This window comes from Rousettus aegyptiacus, unplaced genomic scaffold (assembly GCF_014176215.1).
Source record: "Rousettus aegyptiacus isolate mRouAeg1 unplaced genomic scaffold, mRouAeg1.p scaffold_m13_p_2, whole genome shotgun sequence".
Lineage (NCBI taxonomy): Eukaryota > Metazoa > Chordata > Mammalia > Chiroptera > Pteropodidae > Rousettus > Rousettus aegyptiacus.
Genome location: NW_023416295.1, coordinates 26,910,128 through 26,937,667, shown reverse-complemented (window position 1 = coordinate 26,937,667; position 27,540 = coordinate 26,910,128). Strand labels below are relative to the sequence as shown.

The 27,540-nt window shown below is 34.0% G+C and overlaps 1 protein-coding gene across 5 annotated transcripts in view; it reads right to left on the bottom strand.

The window, feature by feature from the left end:
• FAM126B (family with sequence similarity 126 member B) overlaps positions 1 to 27,502 on the bottom strand; it is a 66,516-nt gene extending 39,014 nt beyond the window's left edge. For 2 of the 5 annotated variants that reach the window (XM_016131096.2, XM_036236276.1), the window contains exons 1-5: positions 27,444 to 27,499; positions 26,628 to 26,657; positions 10,877 to 10,974; positions 4,618 to 4,698; positions 3,801 to 3,902 (exon numbers count right to left, since the gene is read on the bottom strand). In XM_016131096.2, the coding sequence (XP_015986582.1) occupies positions 3,801 to 3,902; positions 4,618 to 4,668 (153 nt within the window). In that variant the 5' untranslated portion in view covers positions 4,669 to 4,698; positions 10,877 to 10,974; positions 26,628 to 26,657; positions 27,444 to 27,499. The other 3 variants (XM_016131097.2, XM_016131098.2, XM_016131100.2) reach the window with 3 other exon arrangements.
• Between the last annotated feature and the right edge of the window lie 38 nt (positions 27,503 to 27,540).

Below are 27,540 nucleotides of genomic sequence, written 5' to 3'. Positions count from 1 at the left end.
TTAATATATTTAGATGAGTTAAGCTTAGCTCCTAAGGGACAACTCTAAAGCTAAAAAAATTTATACATACATATCCTAGTCTAGTAACTATCATAGTATTTGAAATCTTAAAAAAACATTCCAACTAGCTCCTCGCACTGAAGTCTAGATCAGTGAGACAATTTGTCCAAGGTCGTAGAAGTTAGTGGTGGAGGAAGACACCAGAATTTAGGTCTTCTGACACAAAGTTGATGTTCCCATTACAGCACATTTCTTATATCAGAATGAAAACGGAGTAGGATGTAAGAGTTGTATAATTACAGATAGTATGTTCCACATAGTGCTAAAAATTAAGTACTAAATTTTTAAAAATAGTTAATGGCTGGCATCTTTTAAAAGTACTGACAATAATATTCACCTCTTTTAGGGAATTAAAGATTACCGCTCCCATAAATTTACTGATTAAAACTATATATACAAGTTTCAAATCTATTTTCCTTTTTTAGTAAAAGACTCTAAAATTACCTTCTCTAAATTACAATTTGTTTATGTTATAAGGTCTTAACTTCCCTTCCCCAGTAGCAAGAAATACACTGGCATGTAGGATACTGTATTTTAATTAAGCTTAACAAAGAAATACAGTTATGAAAATTATTACTCTAATTTTTTTTTAAGCCAAGAAGAGGAGTGGCTGGCAACCTAGTAACTTAATCAGATACTACTGCAAAATAAGATAGTTAAAAACTTGCCAGTGCTATCTGTTAAAATCTTTAACTCTAAGCATTTGTATCAGGTTATATGTTCTCAATTTCCCAGTATCACAAATGCTCTGACCTATGTGGGATAAATGAGTTATCCTACATCAAAAGGTGTTAAAAATCATTATTCCATGGTTGAAAAAAAAGCTTATGAATAATTGAAATCTTCCCCAAATGTAGCAAACAGGGCAAAATGATTAATTACTAAAAAAATCATGATATCCAATGAACACACTGAGAGCAGTCTGGGTGGAATAATGGAGACTGAGGCCCAAATTGGGTTAAAGAAAGAATGTGAGGTGAGGAAAAGGGGTCAAGTAGACAGAGGCTATTAGTAAGCAATACTTTATGAGGTTCATCTGTAAAGAGGGGCAGAGAAATAGGGTAGATAATAAAATATAAGGCAAATCGAAGAATTTTTTTTTTTTTTTTTTTGCTTTTGGTTTTGTTTTGTTTTGTTTGAGGCAACCATTGGTTGACCTCACAGATTGCAAGGACCTTATCAGTTTACAATCCCTTATATATTTTTTTACACCTATAGCACCTGGTCTTCCTAGTGTTCTCCCATCCAAGTACTAACCAAGCCTGATCTTGCTTAGCTTCCGAGATAAAGAAGGTTTTTACAAAATAGAATATGGCTATTTACTGTATTCATCAGGGAAGGAAAAAAAAAATCAACCAAGGAGGAAAGAGGGGATAATTGCAGGAGCAATCTTTGAGGTGGCCAGAGATGATATTCAGGTCTAAGTGGAAGATGTCAGAACCTGGGATACTTCCTCCAATGAATAACAGAAAAGGCATGAGAGTATGGGTAGAGATGCTGGCAGAGTGGTACATGTGTATGGGAAAATAAGAGCATTCTCAACTATTTTCTTATGCTTTTTAACACAGAGAAAGCAAGGTGAAAATGAAGATTAAAGAAGGTAAGAGTATGAGGGGAAAAATGGTGTGAAATGAAGAGTGGGACAGTATACTAAAGAAGTAAAGCAAGACTGCAAGGCAGTACATTACGTGCCCATTTAACATTTTTAGTCTTGCATTTAAAATGGAGAAATATGGAGGGAGGTCTCCCTGAGTGGAAGATGTGAAAGAACTGCTACAGTGACTAAGGGATCTGGAAGGAGGGAAAAAAGAAAAATAAAGCATTATGTTGGTTTACAGATTAAAACTTAAGCTATAGTACAGGTTGGCCATATGTGTAATATTAAACGTTTAGAAAATATACTTTCTTATGAACTTTTATAGTCTGTAAAGCAAAACTGTAAGAGTGTCATAAGTTTAAATTAATATTATATACGGCACGTGACATTTTTAAGAAATAATTTCCTGTTAACTAAATAATACGCTTGATAACATTTCAGAATATGGCAAAATCAGGACTAAAAGGGCCTTTGTTCTAGGACTGAAGTCCAGAATTGCTTTGCATGCTATAGAACTTAAAATTCTATATTCTTAAGTATGAACACATAGTTAGAATTTTATACCCAATAGGAGAAAGAATGGACAGACAGACCTGCTCTGACAACTGGCTGATTATGACTGTTGGGTCTTGATCTTGAATGTCTCGAGTTGTAATTTTTCCCTTTGTAGCCATGACAAGGTCTGACACATTAATATTATGAAATATGAGACTATAAAATAATGTGAATAACTTTAATGTCATAATTTCCAAAGTATAAAAGAAAAAACGAAACTGATACTTTTTATACACTTGTGAGTCCCAATGAAAATAATGGCATTTTAGAATCTCATTTTGTGTTTCACTATCCTTCTAATCAAGATTTATTAAGTATTCATTATATAATAATTTTATCATTATGATAAAATACTAGATTCTTGGAAGTAACAAATATAGAATATATGACTACTGCCCATGAAGAGCTTACAATCTAAAGAGAAAGCATAAAAAAAATTTTTTAAAGCAAAGCTCAAATTTTAAGATAGTGCAAAATAAGAGGTGGGGAATACACACATTCATTATTCAAACAGAAATTTGAAATCTCCTGACCTAGGATATGCACATATGTACATTACCACACCTAAAGTTATAAACCATTCATAAATACACAGCAAGAAAAAAAGAAGCAAATGAATCCTGCAATTGCTGCTACAAATAGCAACAGATGCAAGTCTAACGGAGAGCCAATCCAAGTTTAAGAGATAGGAAAGAAAGAGGTCAATAAGCAAGCTTTTAGTGATAGGACAAAAATGAAGATGCACTTTAAGTTAAGCTGCTGGTTAGGAGATGATTACCTGAACTTCTTCAAACTCACTCCAGTACACAGCAGAGGCACTCTTGGAGGCTGTATCTGGGAAGATAAGAAGCTACTTTCCTGTGTGTTCCTTTCATTTTCATTTTAAAGCACACATGAATCCAGTGGTGATAAAACTATATGTCATACTATTGTGTTAATGAAAAGATAATGTGTGTATTTTGCATAAATTAACAAATAGATTCAATAGCTGCATTTTTCCCTTCCTCTATTACAAAACTGAATAATGGGAAATTCTTACTCAAGTTTATTAATCTTGACTATTTAGGCTACGAAGTGCTTTCTCTGATCATTTTCGAGGTAAATTTGCTAGCAATATCATTTCATGTTACCAGTTTGAGTTCACTGATTAGAGTGATTGATCAGACATAGTTCTATATTGTCAATAAAATTACTGCAAACAATATTTAAAATAAATAAATCTTCAGCATATGGTTAAAATTTGGCTTCCAGAAAAGGAAATTCCAGAAGAGGAAACAGAGATAAATTTCAAATTAAATAAGTAACCTACTGAGGTGATAAGTCACTTGAATGAAGAATCAAAACACACTGTCCTCTACAGGAACAAATTTGATCAAAACATTTGAAAATATGGAGACAGAGGGCATGGGAAAAGCCAAAGCATCTATTGGAATGAAAAACAGCAGAAAGGAAGTTTTCTAGTACCTTAAAAAGGATTAAAATAAAAGAAAAAAAGAGTAGGGAAAACTACAAAACTTAAATGTCTGTGTTTTAGTACATATAGTTCATTTTACTATATTGAAATTGTTTTTCTTATAAACTCTCCTACCTCATTATCTGAATCTTGAATAACTTTGTAGAGGGCTGGTACCAGCGTTTTTTTCCGGTGTAAAGTTGCTGCGTAATTGGTGATCTGAGTGTCAGGCAATGCCTAACAGAAACATCAAAGGAAAACAAAAGTAAACTTAATAATTGGGAATTCAGAAATTTTAGTTTACATGAGTTTCTCTTGAAAAGATTTATAACAGAGTCAACTAAGAAAAATAAAAATAATTAATACAAGAAATAGCCATAAGAGTTGATAAAACAACTTAATTTAGAATGTTATATCATATAATTTTAACTACCCAACCAAAAAAATGATTAGAGATTACACATTATACCAAGATTGCTGAAAATGGGTCACCTTCAACTAATCTAGTCTAAAAAAATAGTATAGAATATCTTTCAATTCTTATATTTTATGTTTATAAAACAGTTACTTTTATAGTGTTAGTAAATTATATAGTTTTCAATCAAATCAATGAATGATTGTAATTACAGGAAATAAAAATATAAGGTAAAAATCCTATCTCTATGCCATATTAAAACTTGGAGACATCCCCTCTGTAACTGAATATATATTTTAAAATCTACATATACCCTCATCGATCCTAACTATTTTCATTTTTACAAATTATCTTCTGGACATTCACGTTAGTGCCTTTTTTAAGAGTTGTAATTATGGAAGCATGTTATTTCATATTTTGCTATTTCCACTATATTTCGTAACATTTGTTACGGTTTCTCCAAAGAACACATATTCACTGCTTAAATAACTGAGATACAGACTCATATGACACATTCTTATCCTCAGTCTAATTTACCTTGAATTCTGATAACCATTCTTCCACAACACCACGTTCAGATCCCAACATCTTCTTCTACTTTTGATTACTCTTTTATCTCTGAAAGAAAAAAGCACTGAATTGAGGATAACATTACTACTTACAGAAGTTACCAAAGGTAAATGATGAGTGTCTTTCACTAAAGAAGCTCATCTAGTATATATTTTACATAAGAAGACTGACTTTTAGACTGGAATCAATTAAAACTAAATTTTTTAAAGACAGAAGTTCTTTTTGTAATGATACTTTTGAAACCTATTTTCCTAATGCTTTGACACTTTTCCCAACAACTGTACTTTTAAGTGGCAAAAATAAGTTTATTAAATGAAATTAAACTGCACATTACTCAGGACAAATGTGTAGTCCACGCCTGGAACTTTTACTACACATACAACTGGAATAAGTTACACATCACAGAAAAAACCATGTGACAAGATCATAAACAAAAAACATAGAAAAGCTAGAAATCAAGAGTCATATACTCAGCAAACTGATTACAAATAGATATATATATACATACTATACAAAATAAGACCTTTGAAGAAGATAGATTTATGTTTTCTAAAATGGAAAAACAAATAGAAAAAGCATATTATACAATAGTATATAAACTATTATTCCTTTAAAAATTATATAAAATATTTTTTAAAAGGCTGGAAGCTTATATACATTAAACTATTGAGTATTTGCCTCTGAAGGAAGAATTATTGAGGATATTCTAATTATGTACCTTTGAATTATAAAAAAATCAAGAATATATTTTTTTAATGGGAAAAAACAATAAAAGGTTTTTGCTTTTTAATTTATGTCTCACAAGGTAAGAACTACAAGAAATAAAGAATGTCTTAGGTACAGAAGAAAAGGTCTTCAAAGCAACTGAAATGAAAGTTTCTTTATTAAAAAGACCATATTTCCTAAGAGTGTGTCAAATTCCTCACTAAATTTCTACTTTAAAAAAAGAAACCAAACTTTCTAATTTCTTCCCACAATTCCAAAATGATTTTCAAATATCCCTATAAAATAGTCCTATAAAATGTAACCTACTATGTAAGCAAGGAGTACAAAAAGGAATGAGATATGCCCATTATTTTCAAATCGCAAACGTTCTTTAGATTGAGATTTATTCAAATAAATTGCAAGACAGGAAAAAGAGATAGTAGGGAAACCTATAAATTAAAAGAAATGTAAAGGGAAAATCAATAACCAAAGTAGGAAGGTTATTTGGACTCAAAAGACTTTAAAAAAGTATGACACAAATGGAAGAAGTTGAATATGACTGATTTTTTAATGACATTAAGGAATTATAGGTTATTTTAATATTTGACAATAGTACCATAGCTTTTTACAATAGTGTTTATCATTTAGAGATACATATTAAAATATTTATTAGTGAAATGTCTGAAATTTGCTTTAAAATAACTGGAAGGCTTAAGGGAGAGCCAAAGGAAGAAAGTACATTAGGTATAGACTAAATACAATTGGCCATGAGATAATAATAACCACTGAAGCTGAATAACTGGTTATTGATACACAAGATTCATTACAATGTTCTCTTTACTTTGTTAACAAGTTTGGAATGTTCTACAATAAACTGTAAGGAAAAAAAATTGACTCACCCTACATACAAATTATGATATATGAGATTTAAAGCAATAGTTCTTAACCTTTTTTTCTGGAGGTGGTTGGGGGGAGGTAAAAGAGGAAAACACAGACCATGTCCCCCACCTCACTTTTGCTATCTAAACTATAGATTCCTAATTCAGAAAAAGATACATGTGATGCACGTATGTACAGAATTCCCATGTTAAAAACTCTTAATGAAGAAATGAGACTCTTAAAAAATAATTTCAAAAAATAAAACATGACACTTCCAAATGATGCTATTCAAAGAAGTAATTTTATAAGGCTCCTACATTTATTAAAATAACTGTCCAAATCATTGTCAGAATTCCTTTTTTTCACTCAAGTACAATTAATTAAGTGGCACTAAATATTCTTTAAAACCTAGTTCTTCACCTAAGAATGGATTCCACAATATAACGATTAACCAAGATTACATCTTAGTCTATGCAACTTTTACCTTGATATAAAATTTTTAATTATAAAAAATAAAATAACAAACATAGATCCGTCACACTGTAACTTCCAGTTTGAACAACTATCTGAATACCCTAAAGTAGTTGCCTCTGGAAGCTTTTCAAAACTCAAAGAAACAACTGACCAAAAAAAGGAGGGATTCAGTCAGAAATTCATTGATCCATTCCATAAGTATTTCTTTAATTAAGTTTACTGGGGTAATATTGGTTCACACAATTATATAATTTTCAGGTGTACATTAAATTTGACATCTGTATTTTCTATTGTGTGTTTACCACCCAAAGTCCAGTTTCATTCAGCTACCATATATTTGATCCCCTTTACCCACTTCACCCTCTTCCTATCCCCTAAATTTGACCTCTTTTACCCCGTCTACCTCCCAGCTCCTCCCTTACTCCTTTTTCTCTGGTAACAACTACAGCCCATGTCCACGAGTCTCTGTTAGTCTTGTTCATTTGTTTTTAGGTTTATATCCCACATATAAGTGATATCATGTGATTTTCAACTTTTTCTGTCTGACTTATTTTGCTTAGTATGATTGCCTTGAGGTCCATCCATGCTGTTGCAAATAGCAGTATTTCATCTCTTCTTATAGCTGAGTAATATTCCATTGTATATATGTACCACAGCTTCTTTAGTCAATCATCTACTGTAGTATACTTCGGTTGCTTCCATGTCCTGGCCCCTGGGAAGGCTGCTGCTATGAACATCGGTGTGAAAATATCTTTACAGATATGGGTGTTCAAGTCTTTTGGGTAAATACTCAGTGGAGAAATTGCTGAATCATGTGGTAGATCAATTCTTAGTTTTCTGAGGAACCTCCATACTGTTTTCCATAGTGGCTGTACCAATTTGTGGTCCCAACAGCAGTCTCTGAGGATTCATTTTTCTCCACATCCTTTCCAATATTTTTTATTACTTGTCCTGTTGATTATAGCTATTCTAACAGGTGTGAGACTTGATTTGTGGTTTCGATTTGCATGTCCCTAACAGCTAGTGATGTTGAGCATCTTTTCATATATTTGTTGGCCATTTGTATGTCCTCTAGTCAGAAGTGTCTGTTCAGGTCCTCTGCCCATTTTTTGATTGGATCATTTGTTTTCTTTCTTGTTATTGAGTTGTACGACTTCTTTGCATATTTTGGAAATTAGGTCCTTATCGGAGGTGTTGCTTACAAACATATTTTCCCATTTGGATGGCTGTCTCTCTTTACATTGTTGATGGTTTCTTTTGCTCTTTAATTTGATGTAGTCCTATTCATTTATTTCTGCTTTTTTTCCCCCTTGCCTTTGAGGTCAAATTCATAAAATCCTCTTTAAGTCCAAGGTCCTTTAGTTTCATTCCTATCTTTTCTTCTATGTCTTTTATTTTTTCAGGTCTTATATTCAGGTCCTCAATCCATTTTGAGTTAATTCTGAAGTGTGGTGATAGACAACAGTCTAGTTTCATTCTTCTGCAGGTGGCTTTCCAGTTCTCTCAAAACCATTTATTGAAAAGGCTTTCCTTTCTCCACTGTGTGTTTTTGGCTTCTTTGTTGAAAATTATTTGCCCATATAAATATGAGTTTACTTCTGGACTCTCGATTCTGTTTCACTGGTCCATGTGTCCTTTTTTCTGCCAATACCATGCCATTTTGATTACTGTCGCTTTGTAGTATAATTTGAAGTCGGGCAGAGTGATGCCTCCAGCCTAATTCTTCTTTCTCAGGATGGCTTTGGCAATTTATGGTCTTTTGTGCTTCCATATAAATCTGATGAGTTTTTGTTCTATTTCTTTAAAAAATGCTGATGGGATTTTGATGGAGATTGCATTAAATCTGTATAATGCTTTAGGTAATATGGTCATTTTAACAATGTTGATTCTTCCAATCCAAGAACACAGATTATCTTTCTATTTCTTAGTATCTCCTTCGATTTCTTTTAATAGGGTCTTGTATTTTCATTAGTCTACTTATGTTTAAACTCTTTTACCCCTTTACTAGCTATATACTGTGCCTCATTTCTCTCATTTCAAAAATAAAGGATAACAGTAGTACTATACTTATTTCGTACAGTTATTGTGTTCTTGGAACAGTTCTTATCAGAAGGTATGCACTATATAAGTATTTGCTACAAGTATTACATAATCTTCACAATATCATGTACTATAAAATTGCTTTTTAATTTCCATCTAATAGATAAGAAAATTAAAGTGTAGAGTTGAATGACCCACACAAGGTAATACAGTTTAAGTGGAAGAACTTGGGTTTGAATTTAACACCTACTCTAAAATCTATGGTTGAAAAATGTAACCCCAGAAAGAAAGAAAAACAAAAAAGAAAAAATTCAAAAAAAAAAAAAATGTAACCTGGCCCCTTTCTTATAGCTCATACTACTACTCTCCACCAGAGCCTTCTATGTCCTGGCCACACTCTCCTTTTAGTTTCTCTATACCTTCACCTCAGGGATTCTGTGCAGGCTGCTCCAGCCTCAAATGCTATCCTACTCCTGCTATTTAAACAGCTGGCTCCTTCCAATCTTGTTAGTCTCAACAGGACTTTCCTGGCCACTTTAGCAGCTCTTTCTCCCTTCTCCAGTTTGTCCATTCCAACAAATATGATTTGTTTTCTTCCCGGAGCTTTGGATTTTGTACCCTGTGTATTAGATCCTATTACTTATTGATTGTCTATTTTCCTCCATCTGATTGTAAGTTCCATGAGAACGGGGTCTATTTCTGTTGAGTTCATATTTGAGTCCTGACATGCACTCAATGCTAACAAGTATACATATGGCAGGGACTTAATACATATTTGTTGAATCAATGACTACAATGCTTACATAACCTTGGACAAATCACTTAATCCCTTTGGGCTTCGGTTTTCTAGAAGTTACTTTCTAAATCTAAAATCCTGCAAATATATTTTAGTACCTTTGTTTGAAAAATAGAATAATACTAGTTATAGAGAAATTTTGTAAATATATATTTACTAACTAGACTCGGTATCTTTCAGTATCTAGAGATAGCTATGAATATGGATATAAATATACTGCAAGTTTTCTTTTTATTTAACCATACAATACAGAATTATGAAGATCATTTCCTCTACTGTATAGTAAACCCATTCCATTAACTGATACATAAAAACTATATCTAAGAGCAAAAATTAAGCCAGTATTCCAGCATGCAGCTCAATTCAGGCCTGTACTACCTCACTTTCAGAGTATATAACAAAGTAAAGAGGATTATCACAGAAAATAATTATCTTTTTGGTGACCATGGTGATGGCAACCTTTATTAGCAAGCCCTAACGCAATATAATGGACAAAATAATAAACTGCTGAAACATAATCTGAAAGAAGTCAATTGCTGCTTGCCAGGAAACAAATTTACAGTACTTATGCAAGTACAGTAAGATCCCCATTACCTACATGGGGAGAAACTGTGTCTTAGCTGACAATCAGCATATACCATTTCAGGAACTGTCAATTTACAGAGAATTGGAATATAAAAGACAGTACAGCCAAATAGTTAAAGAGTATGTATGAACTCTGGCTTTGGAATGCCTGAATTCGAATCCCAACTCCATGACCTATAAGCTACCTGTTCTTGGGAAAGTTACATAATCTGTGGCCTCAAACTCCTCTTTCATAAAATAGAAATACTATGTTAAAAGGTTGTTTTTTAAGATTATGGTAGCCAGTAGCTACAAGTGGCTATTTAAATTTAAATTAAAAGAATATTTAAAGATTTAATTCCTTAGTTGCACTAGCTACATTTCAACTGCTCAGTAGCTAAATGTGGTTTGTGTCTCCCATACCAGACAGCACAGATATAAAACACTGACATCATCACAGAAATTCTATTGGATAGCACTGACCTAGATGTAGCTAAATAAGGTAGTTATGCTGAATAAATTTGATAAATCAATAACTGTAAAGTTTAGGCAACAAAAAGGTTAAAAGATACAACTATTAAAAAGGAAACACTTTCAAAAGTAAAATTCAAAGGCATTAAGATGTGATTATGTGATTATTTCAAGTCTCCTAGGTAAAACTGCTTAATAAATAGAAGCTACTCACCAAAGAGCATCAAAAATCTACCATATCTAACTATATGAGAAATTCATTCTTTATCCCTTAATAAGTTAAATTCTTTAACTTACCTCTGTTCTAAGATCAGTTTTCTAAAGGAGGAGGTGGCACAGGAATGCAGCAGAGTTCAAGTGTGGAATTCATTTGTTGAGACAAATACTTTGCAGCTCTATAAAATATAAAAATGAAAAACTGTAAAATACTGAAAAATAATATTCTCAAGAATGTAATACAAAGAACAATTTTAATAAGACATAATATAGTATCTAATTTAAAAAATAACTAGTGGTTCAAAAATTTCTATAATGACTCATATATATTTGTGCACTGTTATCAAACCTAATATCTTACAGATAATGGCTAATGTGAAACTAAAACTCAGTTAAAAAACATTAGATATAGATAAACGAAGTCTGTGTTTTACTTCAAATTAGGCATTAATTGTCTGTAAAATCCTGAGTAGGTAACTTAAATTTTCTGGAGCCTCACATAAATAATCTAAAAAAATTAAGATTTCCAGCCAAAATTCTACGAATCCAACTTTTGAAACAAAGTACAGTGACATGTCATATACACAAAAGCAATCATTAAAATTTTAATATGCAATATAAAACCAAACTTAAATAGTAAGTATCAATGACTATAAAATCATTTTGGATGAGTTTCACGAAAAGAACTGAAAAATTTATACCATTTTTAAAAACACAGAAAATGCTATTACTTGAATTTCTGACACAAAAATATATTAAAAGTTTTTTGATTAGAGAAAATTATTTTCAAATTGCTAAAAGTACACTTTTATACAAATTAATAACTATTTTCATGTAGTTGCTGACCACATTATGTTCTACCTAATTTAAAACTATATCACAACTACAAATCTAAAATACCAAATGAAAATTAACATTTTAAAATGTTCATTAACAAAATGTCATTTTTAAATACAAAGAATACTGCTATAAAATTATCATAGAATTATTACATTATTATAAAGTCTCCAGTATTTGCAAACTGAAGATATAGGAGGACCTCCTACTCCAACCATAGCAGCTGACTTTAGTCTCATATATTGGGCTATTGCATGAGATTTTTATTTCATGAGAAATTCTGTAGTGGGGGAAAAAACTTGAAAAGGACTAAGAGAATACCTCTGAGAAGATGTACAAGAAACCAGCAACACTTTGGGAAAGGGCACTGACCATCTTTTTGAACCTAGGGAATTTTGAACCATCAAGACAACTGGTAGATTTTAAAGTAGTATAGGAAAAGATACTTGACAGCTATGCTTGGAACCTCTGAAGAGATGGGTCTCCAACAATCTTTCAGGGTGAAAGACACAGATCCTCACTAGGCCCTCAATTTATTAAAACAAAACAAAACAAAAACGCAACAGGGCAAATGATAGGAAAACTGAGTTTTATTAAACTTTAACACATCTTTAAATAGCTCAATTCTGGATATTTGGAGGTAACTAGCCCATCATCCATTTGAGGAAAAGAAAGAAATGGGAACCCTGTAGGGAAGGTAATACTATCTGGAGTCTTTGTCGTTCTTTCGTAGACAAAGTGTGGCACACAATCAAGAATTACCTAAAAAAAAAAAAAGTTACTAAACAGGCAAAGTGACAAAATATGACCAATAAGAAAAAACAAGGCAAAAACAGCATACACATTCCTCTGACGTGCACATAGGCCATTTTCCAGGATAGACTATGTGTTGACTACAAATTAAGTCTTACAGATTTTAGAAGACAGGTATTATACATAGTATCTTCCATGACCACAATGCAAGAAAGTTAGAAATCAAGAGAAGGAAAACTGAAAAATTCACAAAACTGTGGAATTTAACAACTCACTTTTAAATAGCCAATGAGCCAAAGAATAAATCACAAGAGAAATTAGAAAATATTTAGCGCCACATGAGAATAAAAACAAATGTATTTAAACTTATGGGATGCAGTGAAAGTTGTGAAAAGGGGGGAAATTTATAGCTATAAATGTTTACATTAAAAAATAAGAAAGCTCTCAAATAAACAACCTAACTTTACAAAGTTAGTAGAAGGAAGGAAATGAAAATAATAAATGATTACAATAGAGATAAATGAAACAGAGAATAGAAAACAATAGAAAAAAACAAAACCAAAAACTGGTTCTTTGAAAAGGTCAACAAAATTGAAAAAAACCTTAGTTAGATGGACTTGAGAGGGAGAGAGAACACAAATTACTAAAATCAGAAATAAAAGGGTGGACATTACTACTGATTCTACAGAAATAAAAAGGGTTATAGAGTATTATGAACAAGTGTACACCAACACATTGGGTAATGAAATTCCTAGAAATACAAAACATTCCAAGACTAAATCAGAAAGAAATGGAAATTCTGAATAGACCTGTAACTGGTAATATGACTGAATCAGTAATCAAAAACCTTTTGACCAAAAAAAAAAAAAAAAAAAAAAAAAAAAATCCCTGGACCTGATTGCTTCACTAGTGAATTCCACCAAACATTAAAAAGAAAAAAAACAATGCAAACCCTTCTCAATCTTTTCCAAAAAACTGAGGCAGAAGGAACACTTGACCTCATTCCATGAGACCATTCATTACCCTGACACCAAAGACAAAGATACTACAAAAGAAACAACAACAACAACTGTAGACCAATATCCCTTACGAACGATGATGCAAAAATCCTCAACAAAATACTAGTAAACAGAATCAGCAGCATATTAAAAGGATTATATAACATAACAAAGTGGGATTTTTTTCAGAATGCAAGGACGGTTCAACAACAAAAAGTAATATATCACATCACTAGAATAAGACGAAGGAATAAAACACATGAATATCTCAATGCAGGAAAAGCATTTGACAAAATTCGACACCCTTTTATGGAAAAAAAAAAAAGTAAAAAAAAAAAAAAAACAGGAATAGAAGTAAACTACCTCAACATGATAAAAGCCATCTATGAAAAACCCAGAGAATATCAAACACAATGGCAAAAGACTGAAAGCTTTTCCTCTCAGATCAGGGACAAGGCAAGGATGCCACTTTCACCACTTCTATTCAACATAGTACTGGAAGTTCTTGCCAGAGTAAATAGGCAAGAAAAAGAAGGAAAAAAAATACAAATTGGAAAGAAAAAAAAATCACATTATATGATCTTATATGTAGAAAACCCTACAGATTACTCTCTCTCTCTCTCTCTCTCTCTCTCTCTCTCTCTCTCTCTCTCTCTCTCTCACACACTCACACACACACACACACACACACAAATAAAACTTGTCAGAACTAATGAATTCAAAAGTAGCAAGATCAAAGTCAACACACGAAAATCAGCTGCATTTCTATACACTAAGAATAATCAACCTGAAAAGGAAAGTACAAAAATAACTCCATTTACAAAAGCGTCAAAAAGAATACTTAGAAATTAACCATGAAAGTGAAAACTATAAGACAACAAAAACTACAAAACATTGATGAAAGAAACTAAAGGAGACCTAAATAAATGGAAACTCATCCAATGTTCCCAGATTAGGAGATTTAATAATGTTAAGATGTCAATACTCCCCAAAGCAACCTATAGGTTCAATGCAATTCCTACCAAAACCCCAATGACCTTTTTACAGAGATAGAAAAATCCATCCCAAAATTTATGCAGAAGCTTAAAGGACCTTGAGTAGCCAAAACAATCTTGAAAAAGAAGAATAAAACTGGAGGACTCATATTTCCTGATTTCAAAACTTACCTCAAAGCTACAATAATCAAAACAGTGTGGAATTGGTATAAGCATAGACAGATATACCAATGGAATAGAGAAAAAAAATGGAACATTTACCTAATGTTAAGGCAGGCAAGAAAGAAAAAAAAAGATGGCTCAAATAGCAAACAATAGTAAACTTCTATGTATAAACATAACTATATTAGTAATTGTATTATAATACATGGACAAAAAATTCCAAATAAAAGACTGAGTTTGTCAGCTGGATTAAACAAACAAGCATACTTTTTAAAAGAGACACACTTTAAATATAACTACACAGAACAACTCAAAATAGAGGATGGAAAAAATATACCATGAAACACTAGTATACACAAAAAGGAAATTGATATACTCTTCTAAGATCAGAGGAAGTAGAATTAAGGCAAGAAATATAGTGAATAAAGGAATCAGTCAAACAGGAAGATTCACAATCATAAACTTGTATATACCCCAAAGTAATCTCGAAATACATAAAATAAAAATTTTCAGAATTAAATGGAGGAACAGACAAACCCTTAATCAGAGACTTTAATGCACCTTTTTCTGGAGCTGAAAGAAAAAGCAAGCAATAACCAGTAAGATCTGAACAATGCAATTAACAAACCTGACTTAAAAAGACCTATACAGAATATTCCAACAAGCAACAACAAAAGAAAAATCACAGGGGTGGCTCCATAGTGTAGTGGTTAGTATGTTTGTTTTACATGCAGAAAGTCCTGTGTTTGTGCCCCAGGTGGAGCCACAGACCATATCCCCTGGGTATGCACCACAAGCATGTGGGAGGAGATGCCCCGCCTTCAGAGAGTCAGTTCTTAAGGGGAGATGGCAACGTCCCTAGGTCAGGGGTGGAAGTGGGGGTGGGGAGCAGGGGGAGGATTAAAGAGGGGGGAAATATCACATTCTTTTCAAGGGTACATGAAACATTTTATCAAAATTGACCACATACTAGGACTCCAGGAAAGCCTTGACATAGTCCAAAAATGATGAGGCCATTCAGAGTATATTCTCTAACCACAACATAAATAGCTAGAGATCATTAATAGAAACAACAATAATTAATAAATAAAAATCTAGAAAAACATCAACTATTGGAAATTTAAAATTGTACTTCTAAATGATCTAAAGGTCAAAGAAGAAATTGAAGCTGAAATTAGTAAATATTTTGAACTCAATACTAAGGAAGATATAACATTAAAACTTGTGAGAAGCAGCTACAGCCTTAATTGCATATGCAGGAAATCCCTGACTTTGTATGTATAAAGCAAAGGCATAGTTGCTATATGCATGAGTTTCAGTTAAACTACCTGTATTAGCAGAAAAGCTGAAAAAAAAAATCAGTGGTTCAAGCTTCTAAAGAAGCTAGAAAAGATAGCAAATGAATGAAACAGAAAATAAGCAAAATCAACAAAGCCAAAAGTTGGTTCAAACTTGCACAAAGTCTCCTAGAGAAGTAAAAATAGAAGACATCCCCTGGTGAGCAAAATTGTCCTGGTGAGATTTAGTAGCTTTGCTTTGTACATAGAAACAGACACAGAAAGGTAGCCAAAATGGGAAGACAAAAAGCAGAAACCATATGAGAGAACAGAACAGAGATCCAGGAATAATGGAGTCTAGCAATCTAATGGATGCAGAGTTCAAAACACTAGTTATAAAGATGCTCAATTAACTTAGGAGAAGTATACAGGAATTCAGTGAGAACTTTAATAAATAGATAGGAAACATAAAAATGGAAATGGAAATTATAAAAGGGAACCACTCAGAAATGATGAACACATTATCTGAGATGAAGAGAATATTAGAGGGAATCAACAGAGTGGATAAATAGGATCGAACCAATATAGAATATGGGGAAGCCAAGGACACTCAGTCATAACGGCAAGAAAAAAGAAGCCAAGACTATAATAATAATTTAAGGAGCCTATGGGACATAATTAAATGTAAAAATATCTGTATCATAGCAGTACCTGAAGGAAAACAAGAAACTGAAGAGCTTTTTGAAGAAATAATGATGGAAAACTTCCCTAACCTAGTGAAGAAAATAGACATACAACCCCAGGAAGCGCAGAGAGTTCCAGACATACAACTCCAGGAAGCTCAGAGAGTCCCAGAAAAGATGAATCCAAAGTGGCTCACACCAAGACACTTCATAATTAAAATGTCAAAGGTTAAATACAAAGAGAGAATCTTAAAAGCAGCAAGAGAAAGCAGTTAGTTACCTACAAGGGAGCACCCATAAGACTGGCAGCTGATTTCTCAAAAGAAACTGCAAGAGACAAGGGCTTAGCACAAAATATTCAACGTGATGAAAACCCAGGATCTACAATGAAGTATACTTTACCCAGCAAAGCTATCACTTAGAGTCAAAGGACAGATAAAGAGCTTCCCAGACAAAAAAAAATAGGCTAAAAGAATTTATCAAGACCAAACCAGTATTACAGGAAATGTTGGAGACTTCTTTAAAAAGAAAAAAACATGTATCAAAAACATGAATAAAGAATGGTAATAACTATATTCCTATCAACAAGTACCTCAAATGGAAAAGAATTAAGTGTTCCAACAAAAAGATAGAGTGGATAAATGAGTAAGAAAACAAGACCCTCCATATACTGCCTACAAGAGATTCACTTCAGATTAAAAGACACACACAAACTAAAAGGAAGGGGATGGAAAAAGATATTATCTTGATGGACCTGGAGGGCATTGTGCTGAACAAAATAAGTTGGATAGAGAAAGATAAATATCACATGATTTCAGGTACATGTGGAATCCAGAACAAAATTAACAACAAAATAAAAATGGAAATAAACTCATAGAGAATATTTTGAGGACTGCTAGATGGGAGGGGAAATGGGGGGAAGACAAAAAATGGGCAAAGGGATTAAGAAGTACAAATGGATAGTTACGAAACAGATATGGAGATATGAAGTTTAGAATAAGGAAAATAGTTAATGTAATAAATATGTAAGGGGGAAGAGGGATACTAGATTTAGTGGGTCAATCGCTTTGTGAATTATATGGATCTCTAATCACTATGCTGTACAACTGAAACTAATATAGTATTGTATGCCAACTATAATTGAAAAACTCATTGACTAGTACAATGTAAATATGATTGTCTATATTTCAATAAAGCCAGAAAAAAAAAAAAAAAAAGAAGACCTGGGTGTTCTGACTCACCAAGCCATAAAAGTTGAATAAGCCAGCAACTTTCCATCAGTAGGTGGAAGTGATATTATATGTGAGGTATTAGCTTTTCCTCTCCTTCAGGGCACACAAGAGAACTATACTTCTCTACATATTAAAGTCAGATGTGATCTCATGACTTGCTTTGACCAATGAGCAGAAAAGATTTCTATAGAAACATTTAACTGTCAGAATGCACTTGCCTGCCTGTTCTTCCCTTGCCACCATGATAAAAGAAGCAGAGATAAACAGATGCAATCTTGACTCATCGTGTGGAAAGCTGCTGCCCTTGAGTCACTCAGACATGCAGCAGATTTTACATGTGAATAAATGTGTTTTTTTTTATTTTTATTTTAAGTCATCATTTGAAGATTGCTTATTACCACTACATAAGTAGCTGATCCTGACTATAATGGTTATACCTATGATGAGGTCAGAGCAGGCCTTAAAAGCACAAATAAGCCTTAAAAAGGAATGGTACAGACACCCATCACATGCATGTCTACTATATGTCAATTCTCCCTTAATCTATGGCCATGTAGAATTCCCTATGATCAAAGCAAAAAGCAAAAAAAAAAAAAAAAAAAATCTAGCCTGGTTTAAACATCATCCATATGATATGCTGGCATTATCCTTGTACAGAGGTGGCCCTGCAGGACAGGAGAAAAGGGAAATCCTGCCAAAAGGCAGATTTTCAAGGTGTTGTATCTGGTTGTTCACTACACCTGAAAAGAGATGACCAGAGGTACAAATCTATGGTGTAGCTAGACAGACTCTGTCACCAGTACTTGTTCAATATGTTCCTGAACAACCTGTCAGCAGGAATATGAAATTATATCTTGGCTCAACACAGACTTCCCCTCACCAATGTCAATCTACAATTCCATGACATGCCAGACTATCTCACATCCTCATGTGTTTTCTTAACCTACTCTTGCTTCTGGAAATGTCTTTCGACTTCCCTTTAGCCTAACTACTCTACCCTTCTTTTAAGACTCAGATCAAGTCACCTTCTCTTTAAAGCCTTTCTTTAGTATACAACGATGTATTCACTCAAAGTCCTTTTTTAACCCTTACTCGCAAGTTCTTAACCTAAAATTCATAGACCCCCAGTGATCTCTGAATAAAACTCATAAACTTTGATGGAAAGAAAATTACGTCATTTTTTTTTTTTTACTAATCTCTAAAATTTATCATTTCTTTCAATTATAAACGTAGGCAAAAACAAAACAAAACAAAACATCTATTGGTTACCAATAGACATTACAAGTATTTTCATATCAAATTACAGTTACTACGGACATCAAAATATCATTTATGTTCATCACTATTTCATGCCACATTTCTCTGGTTAAATGGCTTCTGCCTCATCCTGGATAAAAATGTTTCCAACAACAGTCTCTCTTTTTAAAGGTGCAAAAACAATGAAATTCTTTTAGGACATCTTTCTCTAGGCTTTAGGGAAGGGCAACAGACCTCATCCCTTCCCCTTAGGAAGCAGAAAATAGGTGATTTCTTCCCATGAATACTGCTCTTCCAAAGAGGTAACTTCCTTCTCTACATCTTAAGCCTCTTATAAATTGATGGGTTACGCAGAATCATAGTGGTAACTAGTCAAACAGCCCACAATACTTAATACCTTCTGTTCTCAGAAACCTGTATATAGATTTATTAGTCTTATTATTAAACTATAACTTCTCGAGGGCAGGGAGTATTTCTCAGTTGTTTGTATTTCTAGTTTCTAACAGGACCTAGCACACTTAATTCGTGTTTATTGACTAAAGAGTGTAACAGCAACAACTGGGTAGTTAGCAGCATATTCAGCATAGAGGACAGGGAGCAAGTATGGCAAAGATTACTAGTTCTCATTTAATAAAAATGCCCACCCTGGCCTCCACCAATCTAGTTTATATGCTCAACTAAAAGCCATTTCTGAACCATACTTATAGTTAAGTATGGCCAAATGACTAAATTCTGATCAATAAGGCCAGAAGAAATACTATATGTGGAATTCTAGAAATATTTCTTAAAAGATGAGAAGTATGCCCCTTTTGTTTTCTGCCTTTCTTCTTCCTTCTGCCTAGAACTTGAATGTGATGGCTGGATAGCCAACCATTCTTAGATCTTGAAAATGGAAGCCACATCCTAAGGATGGCAAAGAAAAGACGACAGGAGACTGGGTCTTGACAACGCTATAGATTTAGCTATGTCAGTCCCACACTGTCAATTTCTGAATGTTTTTTCACAAGGCAAAGAAATGGACAACTATATTGTTTAAGGAATGGTTTTTTCTTACCTGTTTCCAGCAGCCAAATACAATTCCTAACTCATAAATTAAGAAACAGACTCAAACAACAAATCTGTGGGCTAAGATACCAAGAGCCGCTCAGCTATGCTTCAATTTAATGCTGATAAAATCTAAGATATTTCCACTGAAATAAGGATTAGGAAGCAAGCCTGAACGAAGAGCCTGTACTCTGTGAAAGTACTGCATCATTATAGTTCAGCTGGAGGGGTGTTTACAGTTTACTACACTGACCAGATTTCATAATACAGTACTGTAATTTCTTGCCAACATTTGGGAGCTCTAGAAAAGTAATGTGGCTTATAAAACTGTGACTGTCAAGACCAACTTATATGAAAAAAAGGTTAGATTTACACTTCATATAAAAAAAGTGACCTTTCTACAGATTAACCTCCTTCAAGTTTTCAGGAAACACTGCTGTAGCACAGCAATCAGATAATACTGATTCTCCTACATATTTTGCAGACTATTCTATTTCATAAAGATTTCAAATCTGTCCTATCTTACTTGCCATTTAATGTCTTTTGTACTTGTGTTCTTTTTACTTATTAAGTCTCAGCAAAACTTTTCACAAATTCTTATAGTGATTGCGTCATTTTTTTGGACTTTTTCATCTTTACATTAAGAAAATGGAAAATAATCTGATCTCTCTGTGGACTATCATTATGAACTTTTTACACGTCTCCCCAAAATTCATAAATTGACATTTAATACCAATGCGATGATATTAGAAGGTGGGGCCTTTGGGAGGTGATTAGACTACAGGGGTGGAGCTCTCCTGAATGGGATTGGTGCCCTTATAAAAAGACACTCTCACCCTTTCTGCCATGAGATGACACAGTGAGGAGACAGTCATCTCTGAACCAGGAAGTGAGCCCTCAACCAACACACAAATTTCTGGCACCTTAATTTTGGACTTCCTAGCCTCTAGAAATGTGAGAAAAAAAGTTTGTTTAATCCACCCAGTCTATGAGTGGATTACAGCAGCCTGAACTGACTGAGACAGAGGTCCTTCCAACAGAATGTGGTACAAGGGCCATCATATCATATAACTTCTAAAGCCTAAGCCTCAAAGAGTCCTTGCAGTCTTGCAGCTTCCACCTTCGCCTTTTAGAACACTACCCTGAGAATGCCACGTAAGAATGAGAAGGTTGAGAAGCCTACTAAAGGATGAGAAGCTGCACTGCATTCAGAGGACTGAAGTGCTTTAATAACAACAGACAGCCACTAACTGCACACATGTGGATCTTGGAGCTTCCAACTCAGTCAACTCTCCAGATTATTCAACTGCATGAGAGAGGCAAATGAAACCAATGGAGGAAATGCTCAGCCAACCTACAGAATCTTGAAAAATAATAAATTTTTTTGTCCTAAGTCATTAAGTTTTGGCGTGGTGTTTTAGGCAGCAATATCAAACAAATAGACTTTAAAATAATGATACTTAATAGTTTCTTGAAGGTAAGAAAATATACTTGGGAAAAAAAAGAAAAATTACTTGATTTTTTGTTTTTGGTTTTCTGGTTTGTTTCTCCCCCTCCCTCCCCGCTCTAATTCACCTATTACAGTATCCTGGAGGTCATGTTGACTCCATTACTTCATTTTGTTGATTAAAAAAAAAGAAACTAATTTATTAAAGTACAATGGGGAGCCATTAAAGATTCTGTGTGAAGTAATATGTGATAGATATTTTAGAAAGAACACTCTGGTTGCACTGTAGAATGCACTGGAGGAAGGAAAGACTGACAACAAGATGACTAATAAGACTATCCAAATGGTCCAAGTGAGAGGCCTAGGAAGAAGTTAAGGCCCCAACTATTGCTGCTGCTACTACTACGATTATATTAATATGTATTTATGATGGACCAAATACTGTTATCAGAACCTTACATATATTCGCTCATTTAATCCTTCTAACAACCCTTTAAAAAACTTTTATATTGAAATAATTATAGAAGTGACTCACAGAAAGTTCCCGAAATATGTGCCAGAAGGTCCCGTTGTACCCTTTGCCCAGTTCTCCCTAATGGAACACCTTGCATAACTATAGTAAAATATCAAGACTAAGAAAGTGATATTGGTACAGACCACAGAGGTTATTCGGATATCACCAGTTTTACAGGCACTCATTTGTCTATGAATGTATGTAGAGAGAAGAGTTCTATAAAACTTTATAACATATGTAGATTTGTGTAACTACCACCACAATGAAGACACAGAACTGTTCTATCACCAAGAGGCTCCCCTGTAGTCACCCACTCCCCTCTGATTCCTAACCCCTGGCAGCCACAAATCTGTTCTTCACTCCATAATTCTGTCATTTCAAGAATGTTATATAAATGAAATTATATAGTATGTAATCTTTTGAAAGTGGCCTTTTTCACTTGAGACTCATCTAAGTTGCTGCATGTTTATCAATAGCTCATTCTTTTTTACTGCTGCATAGTAGTCCATTAAGTAAATAAATGTACCACAGTTTGTTTAATCATTCACCTGCTGAAGAACACTTAGGTTGTTTCCAGTTTGGAGCTATTAGGAATAAAGCTATTACATGCATTCATGTATAGCATTCAGGTTTTTAGGTGAATATAAGTTTCAATTTCTCTGGAATAAAGTCCCAATAGTACAATTGCTGGGTTGTACAACTGTTTTTAAAGATAAAGAAACTGAGACTATAAATGATGAAGTTGTGATTCTAATCTAGATAGCCTGCCTCTAGATCCTACCTAACTCTTCATACTATTTCTAGTGGTTGTAAAACTGAGAGGAATAATGGAATTAAAGGAATAGTAAGAAGGTAGAGTCAACAGAACCCAGAGTCAACAGATGAGGGATATATGAATAAAAGAGTCAAATGATAGCACTAGGTTCCAGCTTCAGCACATTGGATGATAAAATATGAATTCACTTTTAGATGCATTTGAAGGACCTGCAGGTCATCCTCACCTACCAGGCAATTAGATTTGTAGCATGGGAACTAGAGATCAAGAAAAAGCTCTGGATTAGAAACATAGATTTGAGAATCATCCGATTTAGATGCTAATTGAGTAAATAAGATCAGAGGGACAGGGTACAGAATGAGAAGCGATTTGACAACAGAACCTGAAAGAACAGAAACATTTTTTTTCTAAACAATAAAAGAGTAGGCACTGTGATAGACTGCCAATTCATATTAACTTTAGATTTGACAAGAACTTCATATCTACTATATGAGTTTTACAATTATAAAGTAGAAAGTAGAAAAGATAGTGGCATACTCTTCCCTCCTCACTCCCTTTTTCATCTAAAAGAACTACAAAAAGAATACATGCTGATTAAAAAACCTCCATACTACTTTGTATGATACTATAATGGCAGATACACGTCATTTTACATTTGTTCAAACCCATACAACGTACAATACCAAGACTGAACCCTAATAAAAACTATGGACTTTTGGTGGTAATGATGTGTCAATGCAGGTTCGTCAATTATAACAAATGTACCACTCCATGAGATAATGATAATAGAGGAGGCTATGCATGAGTCAGGGGGAGGAGATATATGGGAAATCTCTGTAGTGTCCACTCAATTTTGCTGTGAACCTAAAATTGCTCTGAAAAATAAAGTCCAGTAAAAAAAAAAATTTTTTTTTAAGCCTTAATAGAAAATAATATGTAAAAAGTATTAAGTTACTCCCAGGTCGGCATCCAACTCCCTCCACCAATTTTTCAAAAAAATACATGGGAGAAGAAATTTAAGGAAGTAAACTGTCAAATCTTAGTAGCTAACAAGACTATATTGATTAAGAATCAAGCACTACTGAGAGTCAAGGATGACATCAATAATACCTTAATTAAAAACAAAAAAGTCAAGGGTCCATAATGACAAAAGTGATAAATTTGATTCTAAGATTTTTTTGTAGTTCAGTGTTTTACAATACAATGAAATAACTATTTTGAAACTCAAGCTTTGCCATTCAATAAATTGATGCCACTTAGTATATTTTATGACTACTTTTTTGGCAGTTATAGTTCAACCCTAAAAAGAGCTATAATTATATATATAAAGTCTTATCTCGTAATATGTTACATAATTGACTTTTTACTCCTTTTTCCAAGATTAAAGTCTACTCATTTACTGTCTTTCTTGTGCTTGTCTCCACGGCAGAGAGATACCCAAACAAAAGTCTAGAATTCGTAAAGATGAACAATGACTTTCTAAGCAGGACTTTTGTCAAAGTCAACATATTCATGATTCCAAGTTTTACTACATATTATTGAGTGAATGTTTAAACAAAAAGTAAGCAGCTAAATGTCAAGTAAAAACTAATCTAAACCAAAACATACAATGCAATTTTTATTTCTACCAACTTCAGCTCCTGTCTAGAAAATCTATCCCAGCTAAGACATTAAATGGTGAAAACTTACTGAGTTATAAAAATATTGGCAGATTTGGCAGCCCTTTCTCTCAAGCTAAAACTATTGTTACTGGTTCATACCAAAAGTATGAAAGCCTTGCATTAGATCAATAATTCTAAAGTGGAAGCCAGTGGTGAATCATAGCACCAGGGGATTTTTTTTTTCTTCAATATATGTATATCTTCCTCCCACATACACATTCCCCCTAAAACTAAGATTCTGAAGAGAACTAGACATAATATATTGCATAAATTTATGTTCCTTGTTTTTAAAACTCCTAGATTATTCTGAATACACATACACACACATACACACACACACACACTTTCATGGAGAATTTCTGAATTAGGTCCATCCAACTCTATTTTTAAACATTGTATCAACAGCAGACAAAAGGAGCAGAACTACAAAGTGACAAGAGCTCAGCAGAAGGCTCAGCAGGTAAGGGGCTGTACTCAACACCAGCTGAAAGCCACCTTCAGAGCTTTCTGTGCCAGCTCCCTCCAGAATCCATTACATCATATTTTAGACAATGACAAATGTTGAGTTCATCATTCTGAGAAAAGCTAGTCTACTAGCCAGACAAAATATAAAAAGAAGCTATTTTGGGCATCAAAAAAACTAAGAAGCCACAGACAATGAAAGACAATAATTCTTGCATTAAAATGATAATAATAAAGTACTATTTTGTGCAGTTGATAACTTGTTTGGAGACTTTCTGCCCATATCATATCATTTTAGTTTTTGATTAGGTAGCATTGATTTTTCTATTATAAAGCTCGATCGAACTGAAACTCTTATTCAAGTCTACAGCCATGCTACCCTAAACCTGCCTGATCTCGTCTGGTTAGCAGTTGGATGGGAGACCACCTAGGCATACCAGATGCTGTAGGCGTTTAAAAAAAAAAAATTAAGAGCTGAAAGTTTTATTCACTCTAGAACTTATAAACTAATATAAGTCAAAACTGTATTAAAAAAACTGAATCTATTGCATATGAAGATGGCTTATGAGTTGGACTTAAAAACAAGCTTTCAAGGTCCATTTTAGAGAAAACAAGTATACTTCTTTACAGCCATTGTTTCAAATTCCTTATAAACAGCACCAATGCAAAAATGTGTCAGAAAAGTGGACTTCAAATGATGTATTAAAAATCAGTCAATTCTTATTACATTCTAATTTCGACTTATGTTTCTTAAATCACTTGGTAATTTCCTATTCACTTGTTCAACTTTATTGCATTCTACAATGACACCTACTGGCCATTCAAAATCAGCTATTAGTTCTCTAAGACAACTCTAGTAGGCTGATTACATAATCAGAACACACACAGGCACGCACGCGCGCGTGCACATTCACACACACACAACCAACATACACACACACCCCCCAACACACATAAAAGCGGAGATTTGTTCATAGGTACTCACACTACAGAACTGCAATTAAAATAGAAGCAGAAGTTTTCTTGTGACTAAGATAGTACTATTCATGCAAAAAGGTAAAAATACAAAGAATGAAACACCATGTATCAAAATATTTATCTCAAGCACTGATAAATACCTCAGTACTCAAAACATTTCAGAACTCTAATGATCCACTTCTCCTTACCTAATAATATTTAGAGAAATAAATTGAATTTTTGATTTAGGTTCTAAGATATACTAATAACAAATTATCATTAATAGAAAAAGGAAAATTATAGTACACTTGTAAGGACTACATTAGTCCCTGTCGTCTAAGCTAAAGGCAACATTTCAATCAGCTTACATTTTAGCAATTTATAATGCTTTAGAAAACTGTTTTCCAGTGAAAAGCCAAGTTTTTACTGTAGCTTGTCCTTCATAACACTTAATGAAATTCCTGTATTAATTGTACATGTCATTGTACAATGAATTATAAAAACTCAGGAAAAAAACATGATAATTTACAGTTATCTATGTCTGTAAATACATTTTACCTCAGTCAGAGAGGTTCAAAGAGCATACTTTTTAAATTTAAAAAAATAACCCATAACTAGTATCTCATACTTAAAGAGCAAATTACTTAAAAGAATATTTTTGCACCCTCCCCCCAATTCAGACCACCACCTTATTTTCAGTCTCTAACATCCACAATATCTAAGGGGGAAGGGAGAATCTAACAATTAAATTTCTAGTCATTTTCCAATTCGCACTTACCTCTTAATGATTTTGAGGCTCTCCACTTTCCTTAAGATTAAAAAAAAGAAGTATTTGTAATCAGCCGTGACCCTCAAAACAAATACATTCATGAACTACGAAACGTGAACCTGGCCACGCTTATCTCTAACGAATCTCTCAGTCCAAGTCCATATTTGGGGTAAGGTCTTCGTGACTACTTTATCCTTCATGCTTCTTCGCTTACGGAGCCTGACGGGGTAGAAAACACTCAAACCAACAACAACAAAAACTATCCTGACACATCGATAGGCTGCCAGACCTCCTCCTCCAAGAGGAACAATCTAGTTGTTTGGGTAAATAACAGCCAAGGGTTACATAATGAATAGCTACAGAGAGTTTCAAGTATCTGACCGCCAGTAAATCTTTCTTCCCTGCTCCCTCTTTCTACCCCCGAGAAATGGCCCTAAGAAGCAATCCCTAGGATTTCTCTCAGGTGCCTGCAATGCCGCGTCCTTTTTTCTCTCCAAGCTTCGTGCAAGGAATTCCTCCAGCCATCACGACACCGTCTTTTTCCCGCTTCTCTCCTCTCTATGCCCGCGCTGCCGCAGCCCCCTACGCCCTAGGCCCCCACGTTGCCGCACAGGGATCAGCCTCCACCCGCCTCAGCTGCCTTTTCCTCATGACCCTCCAAGCCGCTACCTGATCTGAGAGAGACTCAGGAACTACCAACACACCGGCTGCCACCTGCCCAAACCGCCCTCGTCAGATTCCCTTTATAGTTCCTGCAGCCACACAAGAAGAAAACCTTCTCTGATCTAGCACTCTGCGTCCCCCAACGACAGCACCGCCGCCTACCTGTCACCCTGCTGCCTCCGGCTTCTAGCCGCTACCGCCTCCCGCAGGAGCCTGCCAACTGCAGCGCAATAACCAGATCTCCCATTGGGTGAGTCCA